The sequence below is a fragment of the Petaurus breviceps genome, unplaced genomic scaffold, assembly GCF_028583685.1.
Source record: "Petaurus breviceps papuanus isolate PSGF00001 unplaced genomic scaffold, PetGlider_PUasm1.0 178, whole genome shotgun sequence".
Classification (NCBI taxonomy): Eukaryota; Metazoa; Chordata; class Mammalia; order Diprotodontia; family Petauridae; genus Petaurus; species Petaurus breviceps.
This window is the reverse complement of record NW_027185777.1, coordinates 22,533,690-22,548,595: the sequence shown is the minus strand read 5'-3', so window position 1 is coordinate 22,548,595 and position 14,906 is coordinate 22,533,690. Positions and strand designations below refer to the sequence as shown.

The following is a 14,906-nucleotide window of genomic DNA, read 5'->3' as shown; positions in this document are numbered from 1 at the left end:
GGAAAGTAGTCCCTTCATTCTTTGAATGTAGTTTCGCCCCCCCCCCCCAATTCCAGATCTCCCCTCTTCCTAAATCTCCCTACCACTTTCACTACCAACAATCCATTGCTCTCCACCCAAATCCTGTCACTTCCAACCATCTATATTTTGTTTCATTTTCAATACTAAGCATCCATTGCTTCCACTACTACATTGTTCTCTCCCACCCATTTCTTCCCATTGTCTCTTTTTAAAGAAATAGATCTTTTGTTCTTTACATCATCAGAATTCCTCTCAGTAAGCCATCCGATATAACAAATAATACTTTAAAAAAAAGTATAGGAAAAAAAATGAGCAAAACCAATGATAAGTTCTTTGAAAAAAATCTAAAAATATATGCAGTATTCCACGTGGACATCTCACCTTTGCAAAGGATTGGCATGGGAGTGTCTTCTCATCTCTCTTCTTTGAAACCATGATGGATCAATGTAATTTTGCAACATTTGCTTTTGGTTTTGTTCTTCACTTTTACATGTTATAGCATTATTTATATTGTTTCCTTGGCCAGGCTTCACTCTGCCTCAAATCATGGAAGTCTCTCCATGCGTCTCTATGCTCGTCATGTTTGTTATTTCTCATAGTACATTAATATTTTGTTACATCGGTGTGCCACAGTTTGTCTAGTTATTTCCCCATCAGTAAGCATCTTTGTTTTTAATTCTTTGCTACCACCAAAAAATGTTGCTGTAAATAATTTTATTGTATACGGAGACTTTCTTTTTATTAAGGACCTTCTTGGGGTATTTGCGTAGTCATGGAATTGCTAGGCCAAAGGGTGTGGCCATTTTAGTCACTTTATTTGCATAATTCTAAATTGTTTTCCAAAATGATTGAACTTCTACATAGCTCCATTAATAATGTACTTTTGTCTGTTTTCCTGCAACCCCTCCATCATTGACTTTCCTATTTGGGGTCTTCTTTGCCAGTTTGCTGGGTATGAGATGAAACTTTAGGTTGATTTTGATTTGCATTCCTTTTCTTGTTAGTAGAGCTTTCTTTGGAAAGGTTTTTTAATAGTTTTACCATTCTTCTTTTGAGAACTATTTGTTCATATTCTTTGACTTACTAGTGCCTTCTTAAACTAAGGATCACAGTCAGAGACTTTTTTTTCCCCCAGAATTTAGCCCTGGTCTTCCTAGTCTATACCTACTTATTATATGTGTGTTTTAAAAAGTAAATTTTTGACACTATTGCTCTAAATTCACAATTTTTTTTTATTGGAAGAAAAAAATATAGAACTACTGAACCTCTTTCTGTTTCTGTGTCAATATTTATCAGAACATATGCTACACAGTGAAAAATTCTATCAGGTTCTATCACATGGGTATATATTGCTCTTTTTCTCCAAACTTAGTTTCTGTGGGACTTTGACCATGGTGCTTGAACCAAGGTGCTTTCAGTTTATATTCTCAGTAGGTGCTGGGTGAGAAGCATTGTCTTATATGCAGAGAACTGATTAAGAGATACCCAAGTCACATTTTTTATTTCATGTTCTCACTTTTCAAATCTTCTAATCAAAATTCTTTTGTCATGACATTTTTCTGAATGGCAATGGGCTAGTAACATGTTCTTTTTTTACTTGAATGGATAAACATATATATATATAAAGCATTTATTAAATGGTTACTGTAATGTAGATCGTGTTTCAAGCGCTAGGGATACAAATATAAACAAGTGAGACAAGTCCCCGCCATCAAGGTTCTTAGATTTTAATGGGGAGAGAGAGCATGTAAGGGGGAGCTGGGCTATGGATGAGTAAATGTAGCCATTATGAAATGAAATTGTAATCTCAGGCCAATCTCTTGTGATTAGTACCCACAGCAGAAAGAAGAAAAGTACTAGAAATAATAAGCTTGACTTAAGTTTCCAGAAAGTAATTTTCCTTTTACTTCTTAAAAGTTTTTCCCACCTCTTATATTAGGGATGTTAACAGAATGGTATAAAGAGATTGGACTGGCTTCTGTCTTTGCAGTTCCTGTCCTAGGAATAAATGAAAGATTTCTCTTTCCAGTACCATCAAGCTGTCACTTTCCTCAAGAAACCAATTCACTCAATTTTCATTTTTAATCAACTATGTTTAAATATGGTATATTAACCAAAATTAAAAATAAGCACGTAAGAGTGATTTATAAAGCACACTGTATTAGCTCTTGTTGTATTTGATGGCATGAACAGTCTGCCTTCTTTAATTTTTCTTCCTTTTTGATAGATTTTCTTACTAATGCACTTTGCAGCAATCCAAGTGAAGCAAGTCAGATTATCTGGAATTATCTGGAACTTTTGTATGGTGCTCAAGAACAGAGGGCTGCCTACATGCTGCCAAAGGATTGTATTTCTTAAGATGTCAACATGTTGACTTAGAAGCAGCTATTTAATGTATCATCCTTTTGTATGTGGTAAATTTATAAAATAAATTATGTTTTCCATCAAAGTCAGAAAATAGAACATTCTGGTGAAAAAGACATCCCAATCAATAAGCTGTTGCTGTATATGCCATATCTTAAGGTATTTACTGTCCTGTTCAATTCTAGGTCCCATTTGTTTTCTAATGGGAGTGTTTGTCCAAGATTCATGTTGATGAGTGAACTCTTAGGTAGGCAGTCCTCATCTACTTAGTTTTTCCGATGTTAATAGTTAGGCCAAACCATTGTGTATAATTATGAATCTCATTAGAAGGCCCTGCAGTATTTTGGGCTGGATTCAGTCAGTAAAATGACATCCACAGAAAAGAGCTCTGGAGGACTTCTTCCTTTATGGGGAAATCCCTTTTTAGTGTGAATTCTACACCATATCACAGTGGTGAGCATCTTTAATGAGTAAGCATCTCCTTGTTTTGTGCCACTTGATTTTTAATAATCAGAGTGTCATTGAACAAGGTTTATCTTTATTATATCTTTTAAGAAATCTTGTATAATTTTGACATGTATTGCCTTTGGGAAACTTCATAATCCTTTTAATGATCCCAGGTTTCTCTCTGAAACAAAGGCCCACCTTTTAACAAGAGTAGTATTCTTCTGGTATGGATGTATGTCTGCAAGTCATAGAACTCTCCAGCCTGTGAAAAGTTAAGGACCATCCAAATGGCAGTGGAGGGGCACATGGTAAATGTGAATGGGCTGGGACACAATACAAATGAGGAATTATGCCAGAGAGATGATGTAAAGAGTGCCTTCAAAAATGATGTGCATGTATAACCTATATCAAATTGCTTGCCTTCTCAATGGGGAGTGGGAGTGGGGAGGGAGGAAGGGAGAGAATTTGGAACTCAGAGTTTTAAAAATGAACATCAAATTGTTTTTACATGTAACTGGGGAAAAATAAAATACTAAATAGATTTTTTTAAAAAGATGTGTATAACCATAACCAGAAAAAAGCATGTGATAGGTTACATAGCCAGAGTGAATAATAGCTGACAAACAGCCTCTGTGCTCTATGGTTGGCATGCCTTTGACCTTTTGTTTGGTCTTTGAAGTTATTTCCTTTAAAAATATTTTTATGGGGGTGGCCAGGTGGTGCAGTAAGAGCACCAGCCCTGGCGTCAGGAGACCCGGGATCGGTTCCAGCCTCAGATACTTGGCACCCACACAAAAAATAACTGGCCGTGTAACCTTGAGCAAGTTACTTAACCCCAATTGCTTAAAAAAAATATATATATATATATATACATATATATATATATATATATATATATATATATATATATATATATATATATATCCTTGTTATTTTGTCACCCAGTAAGCCTTCCCTAATAGTAAACATTAAAATACAAAAAATTAGTAGTATCCTTGCAACACTAAGAAAACTCAAGAAAGGCCCACGGTAAATTAAGCAGATTCTCAGTGACGAATGTAATACAGGACATGTTTGAGAATAACACAAGGTGTTTAGTATGAATGAGTTGCATTCTGCCTCCTTGAAAGGAATGTCCACATCCATGAGATCACAGATTCCTTGGGGCTTGTGTGTCCCAACTTGGCTACCCCACCTCCAACAGTTGATAGAGCTCATTTTCAATGGCAAAAGAAGCTTTTAATCTAGTCCCTGAAATGCTATTATTGTTCAAGAAGAAGCATAAAGGAGAGACGACCAGAAGTTTGGTCCCATAGCGAGACTAAAGGATAACTAATAGACAACCCATGTGCTTCATTGGTATTCATGCTATTGTAAGACATCTAGGGGGAGGCTCCTGGCACATAAGGTATGCCATGCCCTTGGTGAGGATTTCTGGGAGGATGTGGACAGGAGTCACACAGGCTGGACAAGCCAGAATGAATCGTGCTTTTCCTCATTGAGAGAGCCCTCCTGCCCATAATTGAGATCACAGAATCATGTAAGAACCAAAGTATTCTTAATATTGTGAGACTGATAAAGAAAACTTTAGATTGTAGGATACATTTTTTTTTTTATTTAACTTGCTTAGTTTGAATGTCTGGGTAAGGAGGTAAGTTAACAGAAAACCCCCTGTAGAGACTGCAGCAGTTAGCATATCTTGACCGATTTAAATGATAATTTGTAATGATGAAGAAATTGAAAGCATAAACATTCTTTATACTTTATCCAATCAGTTATTAACAGGGGTGCCATTAAGGTGATGGCCAATATCATCATTTGGACATAAGCTTTGTGGTATTCATGCTAGTAGCTGTGATTTTCAAGTTTAAAAGGGAACTGCAAATTGTATTCAGCACTCACTCTCACTCTGCGGGACACTGAGTAAGGGACAATGAAGCAATATTGCCAGCAGGCTATGAGTCCCAGGGGAGACCCACAGTACCAGCTGCTTGTGTGGTCACAGCAGAAGGTGGGGAGGAGGCATTGGCATCAGGCCTCAGCTCTAACCCCCTCTCCACCCCCCCCACCCCCCCACCAGATCTGAAGAGAATTCTATGTTCCTAGAATTGGTTTGATTACCTAGAAATTTCTTAGGGAGTTGAGAGAAGGAATAACTGCAAATTTCCAAGTTCTTGGTACTGCAGGGTGTAGTCTCAAAGAAACTTTACAATAGAATAGACCTACTGGGAATTTTCATCCTTAGAACAGGAGATAATACTCTACAAACAGCATGGCTTACCCAGGGGCGGGCCTAGTGCAGTGAGAACCACATGCTTAGCAGTAAGAGGTGTCTTGTGTGGGGAAACATCAACCCTTTCCATTTACTCAAACATCCTACTATGAAAATGAGAAGAAGGAGGTGAGGTCTCTGTCTGTTATTTGCTTGACATGGAAGAGTAGTAAAGTATTTCACATAAGTGGATGTTCCAAATAACTGAAGTTGCAAACTTTTAGAACCAAGAATTTTGAACTATTTCAGAATATTTAAGACTATTATTAATGAAAATCTTTGAGAAATATATAATTCCTTCACTTCTGAAAGGAAGATATTGAACATAACTTTTTTTTATGACTGCCATCATTATTATACTGCTATTTAGTAGTGTTATCATCAGGAGTTGAGTTGTGTAAGATTTTCTCTCCCTACAATAAATCATACTAAACAACAGTATTTTTTAGTTAACATATTTTTGCATGTTACCTCCCATTTTCAGCTATTATGGCATTGATGTTATTATGTACACTTGTAGTAGCTCACTTTCCCCTTCCTCACAACCCCTTATAACGCCCTTGGGATACCCATAGCAACTGCTATGAATATGCTTACATATTTCCACTATAGATTCACAAAATATAATAAGCTCTCTTCCTCAAAGGCAATACCAAAATATTTATTTGGAACTCCACTATTAGGATACCAGGAGGAAAGATTTAGCAAGGTACTCATCACCACTCCAGAGACCGTGGACATCTCAAGCAGTCTTTCCATTAGGCTTCCTCACAAGCAAATTGCCATAGGCAAGTTCCGCCCTCCACCCTCTCCCATTTGCTTCTCTCTGTTCTCTGCCTTACTCTGCCCGTGCTTTCTCTCTCTCTCTCTCTCATTCTTTTTCGGTTAGGCCTATTAGTGGACGGGAAAAATTTTATGTGCCATTAACATTACATTCGATCCCAAGATCTTTCATGTCCATTATATAGGCCAATGGAACATTAGGGGTAACTTGTATCAACATAATTTCCATAACAATATAAAAGGGATAATACAAAATAAATACATCATGAAGCCTACACAACAAGTATCAATTGAAGAAAACAATATCTTAGGGTGGGGACTTGAGCACATTCTGTCTCCCCCCCCCCCCACATGAATAGGACCCAAAATCCCTTGGGGTAAGGGGTGAGGGTCTCTTCTTCTAAAACTACTTCCTGCTGAGATTGAATATAGAGCTGACCCTACCTCAAGGGTCAATGGAGCTTGGTCAATGCCAGATCCAGGGGTCACATATCGTAGTCTTGGACAGAGGGTGATATCCAGCTTAAGCAGTCAGTCATCTTCAAGTGGAGGGCACTAAACTTGGAGGAGACAAATCTAACAAACAGGTTAAACAAAGGCCAAAAAGAATAAGGAGACAGTAATCAGAAGCAGGGTAAATATAGTGTAAACTGTGTGTCTAGAGTCCATGAACCCACCATCCTAGCCTTATTCAGGATAAAATATATGAGTTAAGGGCATAATTTGGCAATTGTCGTCTTGTGAATAAACAAGTTACAGTATTATCTTTTCCATGTATTATAATCTCTGCAGCCTTTGAATCATCTGGCTTCTGTTTTACTGATACTTTAGCTCCTAGTTTTTTTCTGTCAATAAACTAAACGCTTCAGTTCAGAACAAATTATCTCTCCAATGTTGATAAGAATTATTAGAACTTAACTTCCTTAACTGTTCTTTCAATAATCCATTCATTCTTTCAATTAACCCAAATGCTTGTGGATAATTTGGAATATGATATATCCATCCTATATTATTTAATATTCAGTATCTCTTCATTTCATCATCTTTGAAATGTGACTCATTGTCACTTTCAATCTGCATTGGGGTTCCATAATATAGACTTACAATATCTAGAGTTCTGCAGGTGTTTTTCTGGGTCACATTCTTATAGGGACAAGCCATTGGTATGCCTGAATAGGTGTCAACACGAGCACATATAAATTTACATCTTCTATCTTGGGGTAGGGGTCCAACATATTCTATTTGCCAAATTTGGGCTGGGAGTTTTCCCCTTGCTATCTCTTCAGTTACTACACATGGAACAGTTCACTCCTTTTCCTGTTGACATATATGACATTCTTCTACTACCTGTTTTAACAATGAATGTGAGATACTAATTCCTTGATCTTGTACCCACCAGTGTGTGTCTTGCACTTTTAACTGGCCAGCCATTTGATGGACCCATTTTGCTAGTATTGGATTATCAATTGGTTTCAGAGTAGGAAGAGTATGTTGAATAGCAGTCTTTCCTAGTTGATCAGCATGTGCATTGTACTCATGTTCTGGCATGGTGAGGGCCATGTGAGCATCTACATGAAAAACTGACAAATTAGTAACCAAAGACATGTCCCGCATATCTTCCCATAATTCTTTGCCCCAAACTTGTTTACCATGAATTTCCCAATTTTGTTTTTCCACATGGGCATCCATGTATATGTAGCTGACTCATTAGTTATAGTCTGTGAATCAGTAGATATATGACACTATCCTCCTTGTTCTGTTTTAATAGCCTGATGTACTGCCATAAATTCAGCATATCGACTACTTTCACCTGTCCCAGTACTTTCCAAAGTTCTCCTAGTACATGGGTTATAGGCTATCGTTTTCCAATGTCTTTTATGGTCTAAATATTTTGCTGTCCCATCAGTAAACCATGGATGTTTCCTTTGTTCTTCAGTTAATCATTCCATTTTACCAAGGACTGTACCAACTGTTGCTTTGGTTCAGGGGATGTATCATTTTCCTCAGTATCTTTGTGTGCTATAGATTCATGTAGAGCAGAAACTCCACTTTTGCCTGTTTTAGATCTGTTTTGAATGTACCATTTCCATTTAATTATGCTGGCCTCTTGTGCATGTCCAATTTTGTGGGAGGCTGGCTACTCATTACCCAGGTCATAATTGGGATTCCAGGCCTTAATATTACTTCATGGCCAAGAGTCAGTTGTTCAGTCTCTACTAAGGCTCCATATGCAGCTGACAACTGCTTTTCAAAAGGGGTATATTGAACTCCAGATGAAGGGAGTTTCCTAGACCAAAATCCTGAGGATACATTTCAGCTTTACTGTTTTTACCATAAACTTCAGTTTGCATATTCATCCTATACAGTAACTTGCAGTTCCACTGGGCCATTTTTCATAGGCCATATAGGGGTAGAATATAATGGCAAGCAAAGTGGGATTTTTTTGCTGTTTTTCTTTTTTGGAATTCAGTTTCCCAGCCTCAGGCTTTCATGCATCTCTGTGCTGAGCCAATCAGATAGGCACATGTGGGCTGTAGCCAATCAGATGCCAAGTAGAACTGTATATAGAGAGCCAGCATTGAGAAAGCAGGCGTTAAGAGAGCCCAAGTTGAGGAGAAGAAAACGAAGAGAAGAGACAGTGAAGAAGAAGAATGAGCATTGAGTAGAGAGGAGACCTCATAGCAAAGAGAAGACCTCGGATAGCGGAGACTTGCTGAGCAGTGGAGACTAGCTGCAGGGCTGGAGACTTCAGCCTTTGCAAGTAACTAGAGCTGTAGGGTAGAAACCTGCCTTCAGAAAGAAAGCTTAACTTAGGCAATCCTTTTAAGAACCATTAAAGTGAATTGAGATGGTGGTGCTGGTAATGTGTGTAAATATTATTATTGTGCTGTTAAGATTTGTTTTCCTGGAGATAGAAGCTGGGGGCTGGAGCCCCTGGATCCTGCTGTCAAGCAGGAGCAATCCTCATGAGCTGAGACATGGAGCAGGGACGAGAGCTGCCTGTATATGAATCCAGGCAAGAGTTGGAAGTGGTCAACTCAAGGAGAAAGAGCCAGGAGACTCAGAAGTCAGCCTCCCGTTAAGATGAAAGAGGACTTTACTTGGACACTTTGTATTGATTGAGGAGATTGTAATTTACTGTGACCTAGGGGTGGACGGTGTGTTTGTGTTTTCTGCTTAAGGATGTGTTGTCCTGGGACCACCTGATTTTGAGGATGCAGTGATGTATGTATGCTGTGTGATGTGTTGTGCTAGGGCGGACCCTGGCCTGGGGTCTCCTGATTGCATAAATAAGTATTTTGGGATATACTGAATGCAGTGATATATATTGTGTGCCATGTTATATTGTTATGCTTTAGTTTATAAAGTACCTTGGGAATGCTATGTTAATATGCTGTGTGACCTTAGCAATAAATTGTTATGATGTTATGAATGTTATGCTTTAGTTTCTTGAATAAGGTTTAATTAGTTCTGAATAGAGTATTTATTATACCTTAAAATTAGACCTTTAAAATTATTCACAGCAGCAGCCCTCAGGTGTGTTGCTGTGATTGGTCCTCCATTCCAATTTGCTTTGTCAGAAATATCAGTTAGTCATATTGTTATTTTTGTATGTTAAGTGAGCATCAGTAGGTTGTCAGTGAAGGCATCTTCCATAGAGGAAAGTGCATGGGCTTTGTAACAGTTATGTTGACCTTTTGCATTTATTTCTGGATTAAGAGCTATGTTCCAATGACTGAAGTCACTGAAAATTTGACCCCACAAATAAGTGAGGTGTTACTATACACTTAACACCAATATTATGCTGAAAATACAGATTATGTATCTATTATATAGATGAAACATTAATATTTCAGAAGATGTCATTATCAACATCATTATTGGTGTGCAAAATTGCCAATTTATCAAGAAGTCTGCTTAATTAAAACATTGGGAATCAGAGATACCCCATATTAAGATGAAAGAGAAAAAAGTTACCTGGTTATACATTGAGAACTAAGTGGACTGTTCAATGGGCTGTTCATTTATAATTATCCATCCACTTATTAAAAATTTTATGAGTCCTGAAAATATTGTTTTATAAATACAGATGAAAATAAATATTGCATTAAAACCTATTTATAGTACATGCTAAATTATTTTCTAATATTTGTGATGGTGTTTTTTTTTTTAAGGAAAGCCAAAGATATCACAATGGAGAATTCTTTATTGGTGCCTCCAAAAGATCAAGGTAAGATAAGACATGTGAGGAACAATGGTGGTTAATAAACCATTAAATAATATATATTACTGTCATTATATTATATACTAAATATAAACCTCAAATTTATTAATTTAATTTCCCAGTTACTATACAACCACCCACTCAGCATAGTGCCTTGTACAGAGAATATCTAAACTGAATTGAATTTTTAAAAAAAACTTAAAAATTTTTTTTGTTATTCTGAACATGATAAACACCAATATGGATATTTCCATGTATAAAGAGGAACAAAAGGATTGTATTTGAAACCACAAATCTCTGTTATATAGTTTTGTTCTTAAAAATATATAATTCAACACAGTTTCAAAACTGTCCTGCTTGTCTGTATCTCCCTCAGAACTTCCTTTTCTTCTGTGCTTTAAAAAAAAACCTTCAATTAGTACCCTCTTTCCTCTTTCCCCCTTTTTTGGTGTTACTGTCACTAATAGTTCCTCTCTGTCTTCTAAATATCTCCCAAATTAAAACAATATGAAACAATCCTCCCTTGTAACAAATCAGCATAATCAAACTGAAAACGTGTCTCAGTCTGCACCTTGGGTCCATTATTTCTTCATCATTGGCCCTCTAGAAGAAGATTTGGTTGTTGCGTTGATTGGGTTCTTACATCTTTCCAGGTTGTTTTTCTTTATCATTTTGTAGTTATGGTATAAATTGCTCTCCTTGTTCTACTCACTTCACTCTGCATCATTTTATATCAGTTTCCCCAAATTTTTCTGAATCATTTCATGATTTCTTATGGCACAGTAATATTCTGTTAAAATTGATGGTCAACTTTCATAGTTTTTACTTCTTTGCCATGTCACAAAGTACTGCTATTATAAATATCTTTGTGCATATGGGTCTATCTCTTCTTGAATTTTTTTGGGGTAGGGAGTAGAGCAGGTATAGGCGAAAGGGCACTTTGTAGAATAAAGCAGAATATCCTTTATGGTGCAAAGATATATTGTTCCAAGGTGTAATAATAGAACAGCTGTTGACCTGGGATTCAGGAGATTTGGATTCTAGTCCTATTTTGACCACTAAATACAGGGAAATGACTTCACTGAATCATTATTATGACTTTGTTTATAAAATGAGGAAATTGAACTAGTGCTTAGGAGAGGAAGATAATTATATGGAGTCTTGCTAATAATTTTACTTCTGTATGAGTCCTTGAACAGAAGATTAAGGGAGTGAATAGCTGAATTGGAATATAGAGAATGAGGTTTGAATTTCTGGACCATGGTTTAAAAGAGAGGTGTCAAAATCACAAGGAAACCTCCTGAAAGCAGCTGAACAAGTTAAAATGTAAGTGGGAAATGTTTAATGAAAGAAATAAAAATATGATACAACATAAGGAATGTTAATTTGTGGTTTTGTATGTCAGTATGCTACCTATGGAAATCTGCTTCTATTTGAGTTTAACATCACTAGCTTAAAAAATATGAATGAAGAGCTCTTAACTAGGGATAAAGTATATTTAATGAAGACTGATAGAATGTGTATTTGCACCATCATAGACAACTCTAATAGTATAGAGGAGCAGGTGAAACATGGAAAAAAGAATATCAATAGAGAAAATCAGTAACACATAGAGGACAACTTCTAAGAAAAGAGTCAATAATAAAATACATAGACTCAGATGTCTAATCACAATTATATATATCAAGTATGCAAAATCAAGTATACTACGTGTTCTGATGTGAGGAGACAAGTTTGACTTCATAGATGGCACTTAGACTTGATTAAGTGGGGCTTAAGCCTAGAACATGATTATTCTTGTTCAGAGGAAATCAATAGATAAAAATAATAGTGGGTTGGTATTATATATTAAGAAGCTGTATTTATGTGTGGAAATTTAGTAACCCAAGGCAGGGAGCAAGATGAGGGGAACACTGCATAAAGGTTGATAGAGGGGGAAACAGAGGTGGATCATGTTCTGTGAGGGTGCTAAAGACTGCCTACACTGAGGGATAATTGGATGAAGAGTTTGGGGAAAGGAATACTAACCTGCATGGAGGCATAATGTAGTAGCAGTAGGGGATTTAAGTTATCCAGATATCCCCTAACACTTTCAGGCTGCCTGGTGCCAAACTGATAAATTCTTGACTTGATTTATCGATCATTTCATTTTTCAAAAGATAGAATAAAGGACAAGGGGAACTAACTGTTCTTTTCAGTCTGGTTCAGATCAACAAAGAGAAATTCGTCAATGAAGTAGAAATCACAGGAACCTTGGGATAAAGTTGTTATTTTGTTTTAGAATTTGTAAGAGAGGAGGAGAAAGCCAGGGAGGATCCAGTCCTCCAGATTTAGGAGAACAGATTACAAAAGTTTCAGTATAGGTAAGATCCCATGGTCTAAAATTCACAAAAAGAGGGAATTATCCAGAGGAAGAAAAGATACTGAGGTAGATACACAAAGGACTCATCAACCAGCTTAGATTTTTAAAGAACAAGTATAGGAGATGCAAGCAAGGGCAGAACATGAAAACAAAAGCAGAATGACCTGTAAGAGTAATATCCAAATACTGAAGTCATCACTGACGACTGAGGACAATATGCTTTATTTTTAGCTATGTTGAGGGTTAGAAGAAGAACAAGGAGGGAAGTAGGAAGGATTAATGGTCTGAAAAGACTAAACTGGAAAGGATCAAATTAAATTGAATTAGAGGCAGTTGAAACCCAAGATAAATAGGAAGATTGTAAGAGAGCACCTAGCTACCCTTGCTGATATTATCACCAGTCCCAGATGAGCTGTATCCCAGGGGATTGAAAGACTTGGCAAGTGTAAGTGGGCAGTATTAATTGACAGTGATCCTAAAAGTTCATGAAGAAAGGGAAAGGTGCCAAAGTTCATGGAAAAGGTCAAATGTTACCCTGATTTTCAAAGAGAAGTGGAGAGAATCTACAAATGAAAACTGGTAAAGGTGACTTTAAAATCTGACAAAATTCCAGAACTTATTATTAAAGGGATGATTTGTGTACAGGTTTGGAACTGGAAAAGACTTTCTAGTCCTGTTGTCTAATCCCTTTATTTTAGAGAAGAGGAAGGGGATACCACAATTTGAGGCCAGATCCTCCTCTGACTCAAAATAGAATAATATTTCCACTTTACAACAGTAATCATCATGAACCACCATCAAATGTAAATCATATCAATCTAGGTTAATTTATTTTTCTTTCTTTTTGTTTTTTGGATAAGATTACCTGAATCATGGAAATATCCTAGGCAGAGTATTCCCAGATTCCAGCCAAGCATTTGACAATTTGGTCTCCTGCTATCCCTGGGGACAGGGTGGAGAGATGTTGACATGATAGTATGGTTAGATCAATTCAGAGCTGACTGAAAGGTGACATTACTAATAGGCAACATCTACTGGAAGGGAGGGGTCTCGTAGATAGCTCCAGAAGTCTGTTCTTGGCCCCAGTCCCTCTGTAAATGATTCCGTATTTATTCTGTATTTAGCTTGCTTTGTGAGTACTTGTTTGCACGTTGTCTCTCCCATTAGATGGTGAGCTCTTTGAGGTCAGGGGCAGTCTTTTACTTCTTTTTGCATCCCCAGCACTTAGTAGATGCTTAATAAATGTTCATTGATTTATTGATCTGAATTACATCCAGAGTATGCTATTAGGTAGGATGAAAATCCTTTGAGATGACAACATTGTGATAATGATCTACAATGCTATTTAATTATTAATATTAAGCTTAAGTTTAAAGCCGCAGTAAGACTTCGGGATACCCCGTGTATAGAAAGTTTGAGCTAAAGGTGTATTAGACCTTAAGATTTGGCTTCTGTAAGTGTCATGTCATTAATGAGACCATACCTGTTCTGATGATGGACCATTTGATGGTGCCAAGGAGGTGTTGAGAATTTTATTTTCTGGGTCTTCAGTAGCCATGGCTCAGTGCTGGCAGAAGTAGCTGACAGATTCTATCTCCACAAGGAGATATAATCTTTAATGTTTTTAAAGCACTTTGCCCACAAGACATCTGGGAGGTAGGTAGTGACAAATGAGGATTCTGTGGCTCTACGATATTAACTAACTTGCCACTGTCCCAGACTAAGATGTGTCTGAGATGGAATTTGAACCAAGGTTTCCTGACACCCAGCCCAATGCTCTCTTGATTAGCTAATACGAAAATAGGTTTGTTAAATTTTACTGACTGGGCCTGGTATGATTCTTTGAATTCACAAGCCATCTACCCTTCTCTTCTTTTAACTCTTAGATCGTTGCCTTCTAAGCATACTTGAGTTAGGATGAAAATCCTTTGTGATAATGATCTACCATATGAGGCCGAACAATTTCTTAGGATTGTAAAGTGAAAAACTGTGCTTGGAGTAGACTCAAGCAGTTACACAATTGAAAGAGGCTCTTAGTTTTCAGGTGATTAGAGAAAACTGGAGAGGTAAACAGCTTAGGCAAGAACCCTGGCTCTGGTGTCTCCTCTGTCTTTACTGCCTGTGTTACCTTGGGCAAGTGTAATGCGAATGTAAATTTTAAAGATCTTCCCTGCCCCTAGGCTAAAGTGCACCTGAAGCCTGGGGTAGGAGGCTTGTTTTCCAGTAGATACTTTTTGATTGGCCAGTGAGTCAATAAGGTTGTTACATTCTCTGAGCCAGGAGAAGGCTATATAAGCCCTGATGTAGCTTTGTTTTGGGACTCACTTTGAGAAGTGTTCTGTGATTTGATCTGAGTTCTGGGAAGCCGTTGTTGAGAGTCCCCCGGCTTTGAAAAACCCAGAATGTGGAAACCCAGATGTTGACTGGGTATG

General features: G+C 37.3%; 1 protein-coding gene across 14 annotated transcripts in view; it reads left to right on the top strand.

Annotated features, from left to right (window-relative positions):
• The window catches only part of ZNF438 (zinc finger protein 438), a 208,611-nt gene that overhangs the window by 117,226 nt on the left and 76,479 nt on the right, over nt 1–14,906 (top strand). For 13 of the 14 annotated variants that reach the window (XR_011168035.1, XR_011168032.1, XR_011168031.1 and 10 more), the window contains one exon: nt 10,063–10,118. Coding sequence is in view for 10 of the 14 variants with exons in the window: in XM_069086435.1 (XP_068942536.1) it covers nt 10,082–10,118 (37 nt within the window). In the remaining 4 variants the exon portion in view is untranslated. The other variant, XM_069086443.1, reaches the window with a different exon arrangement.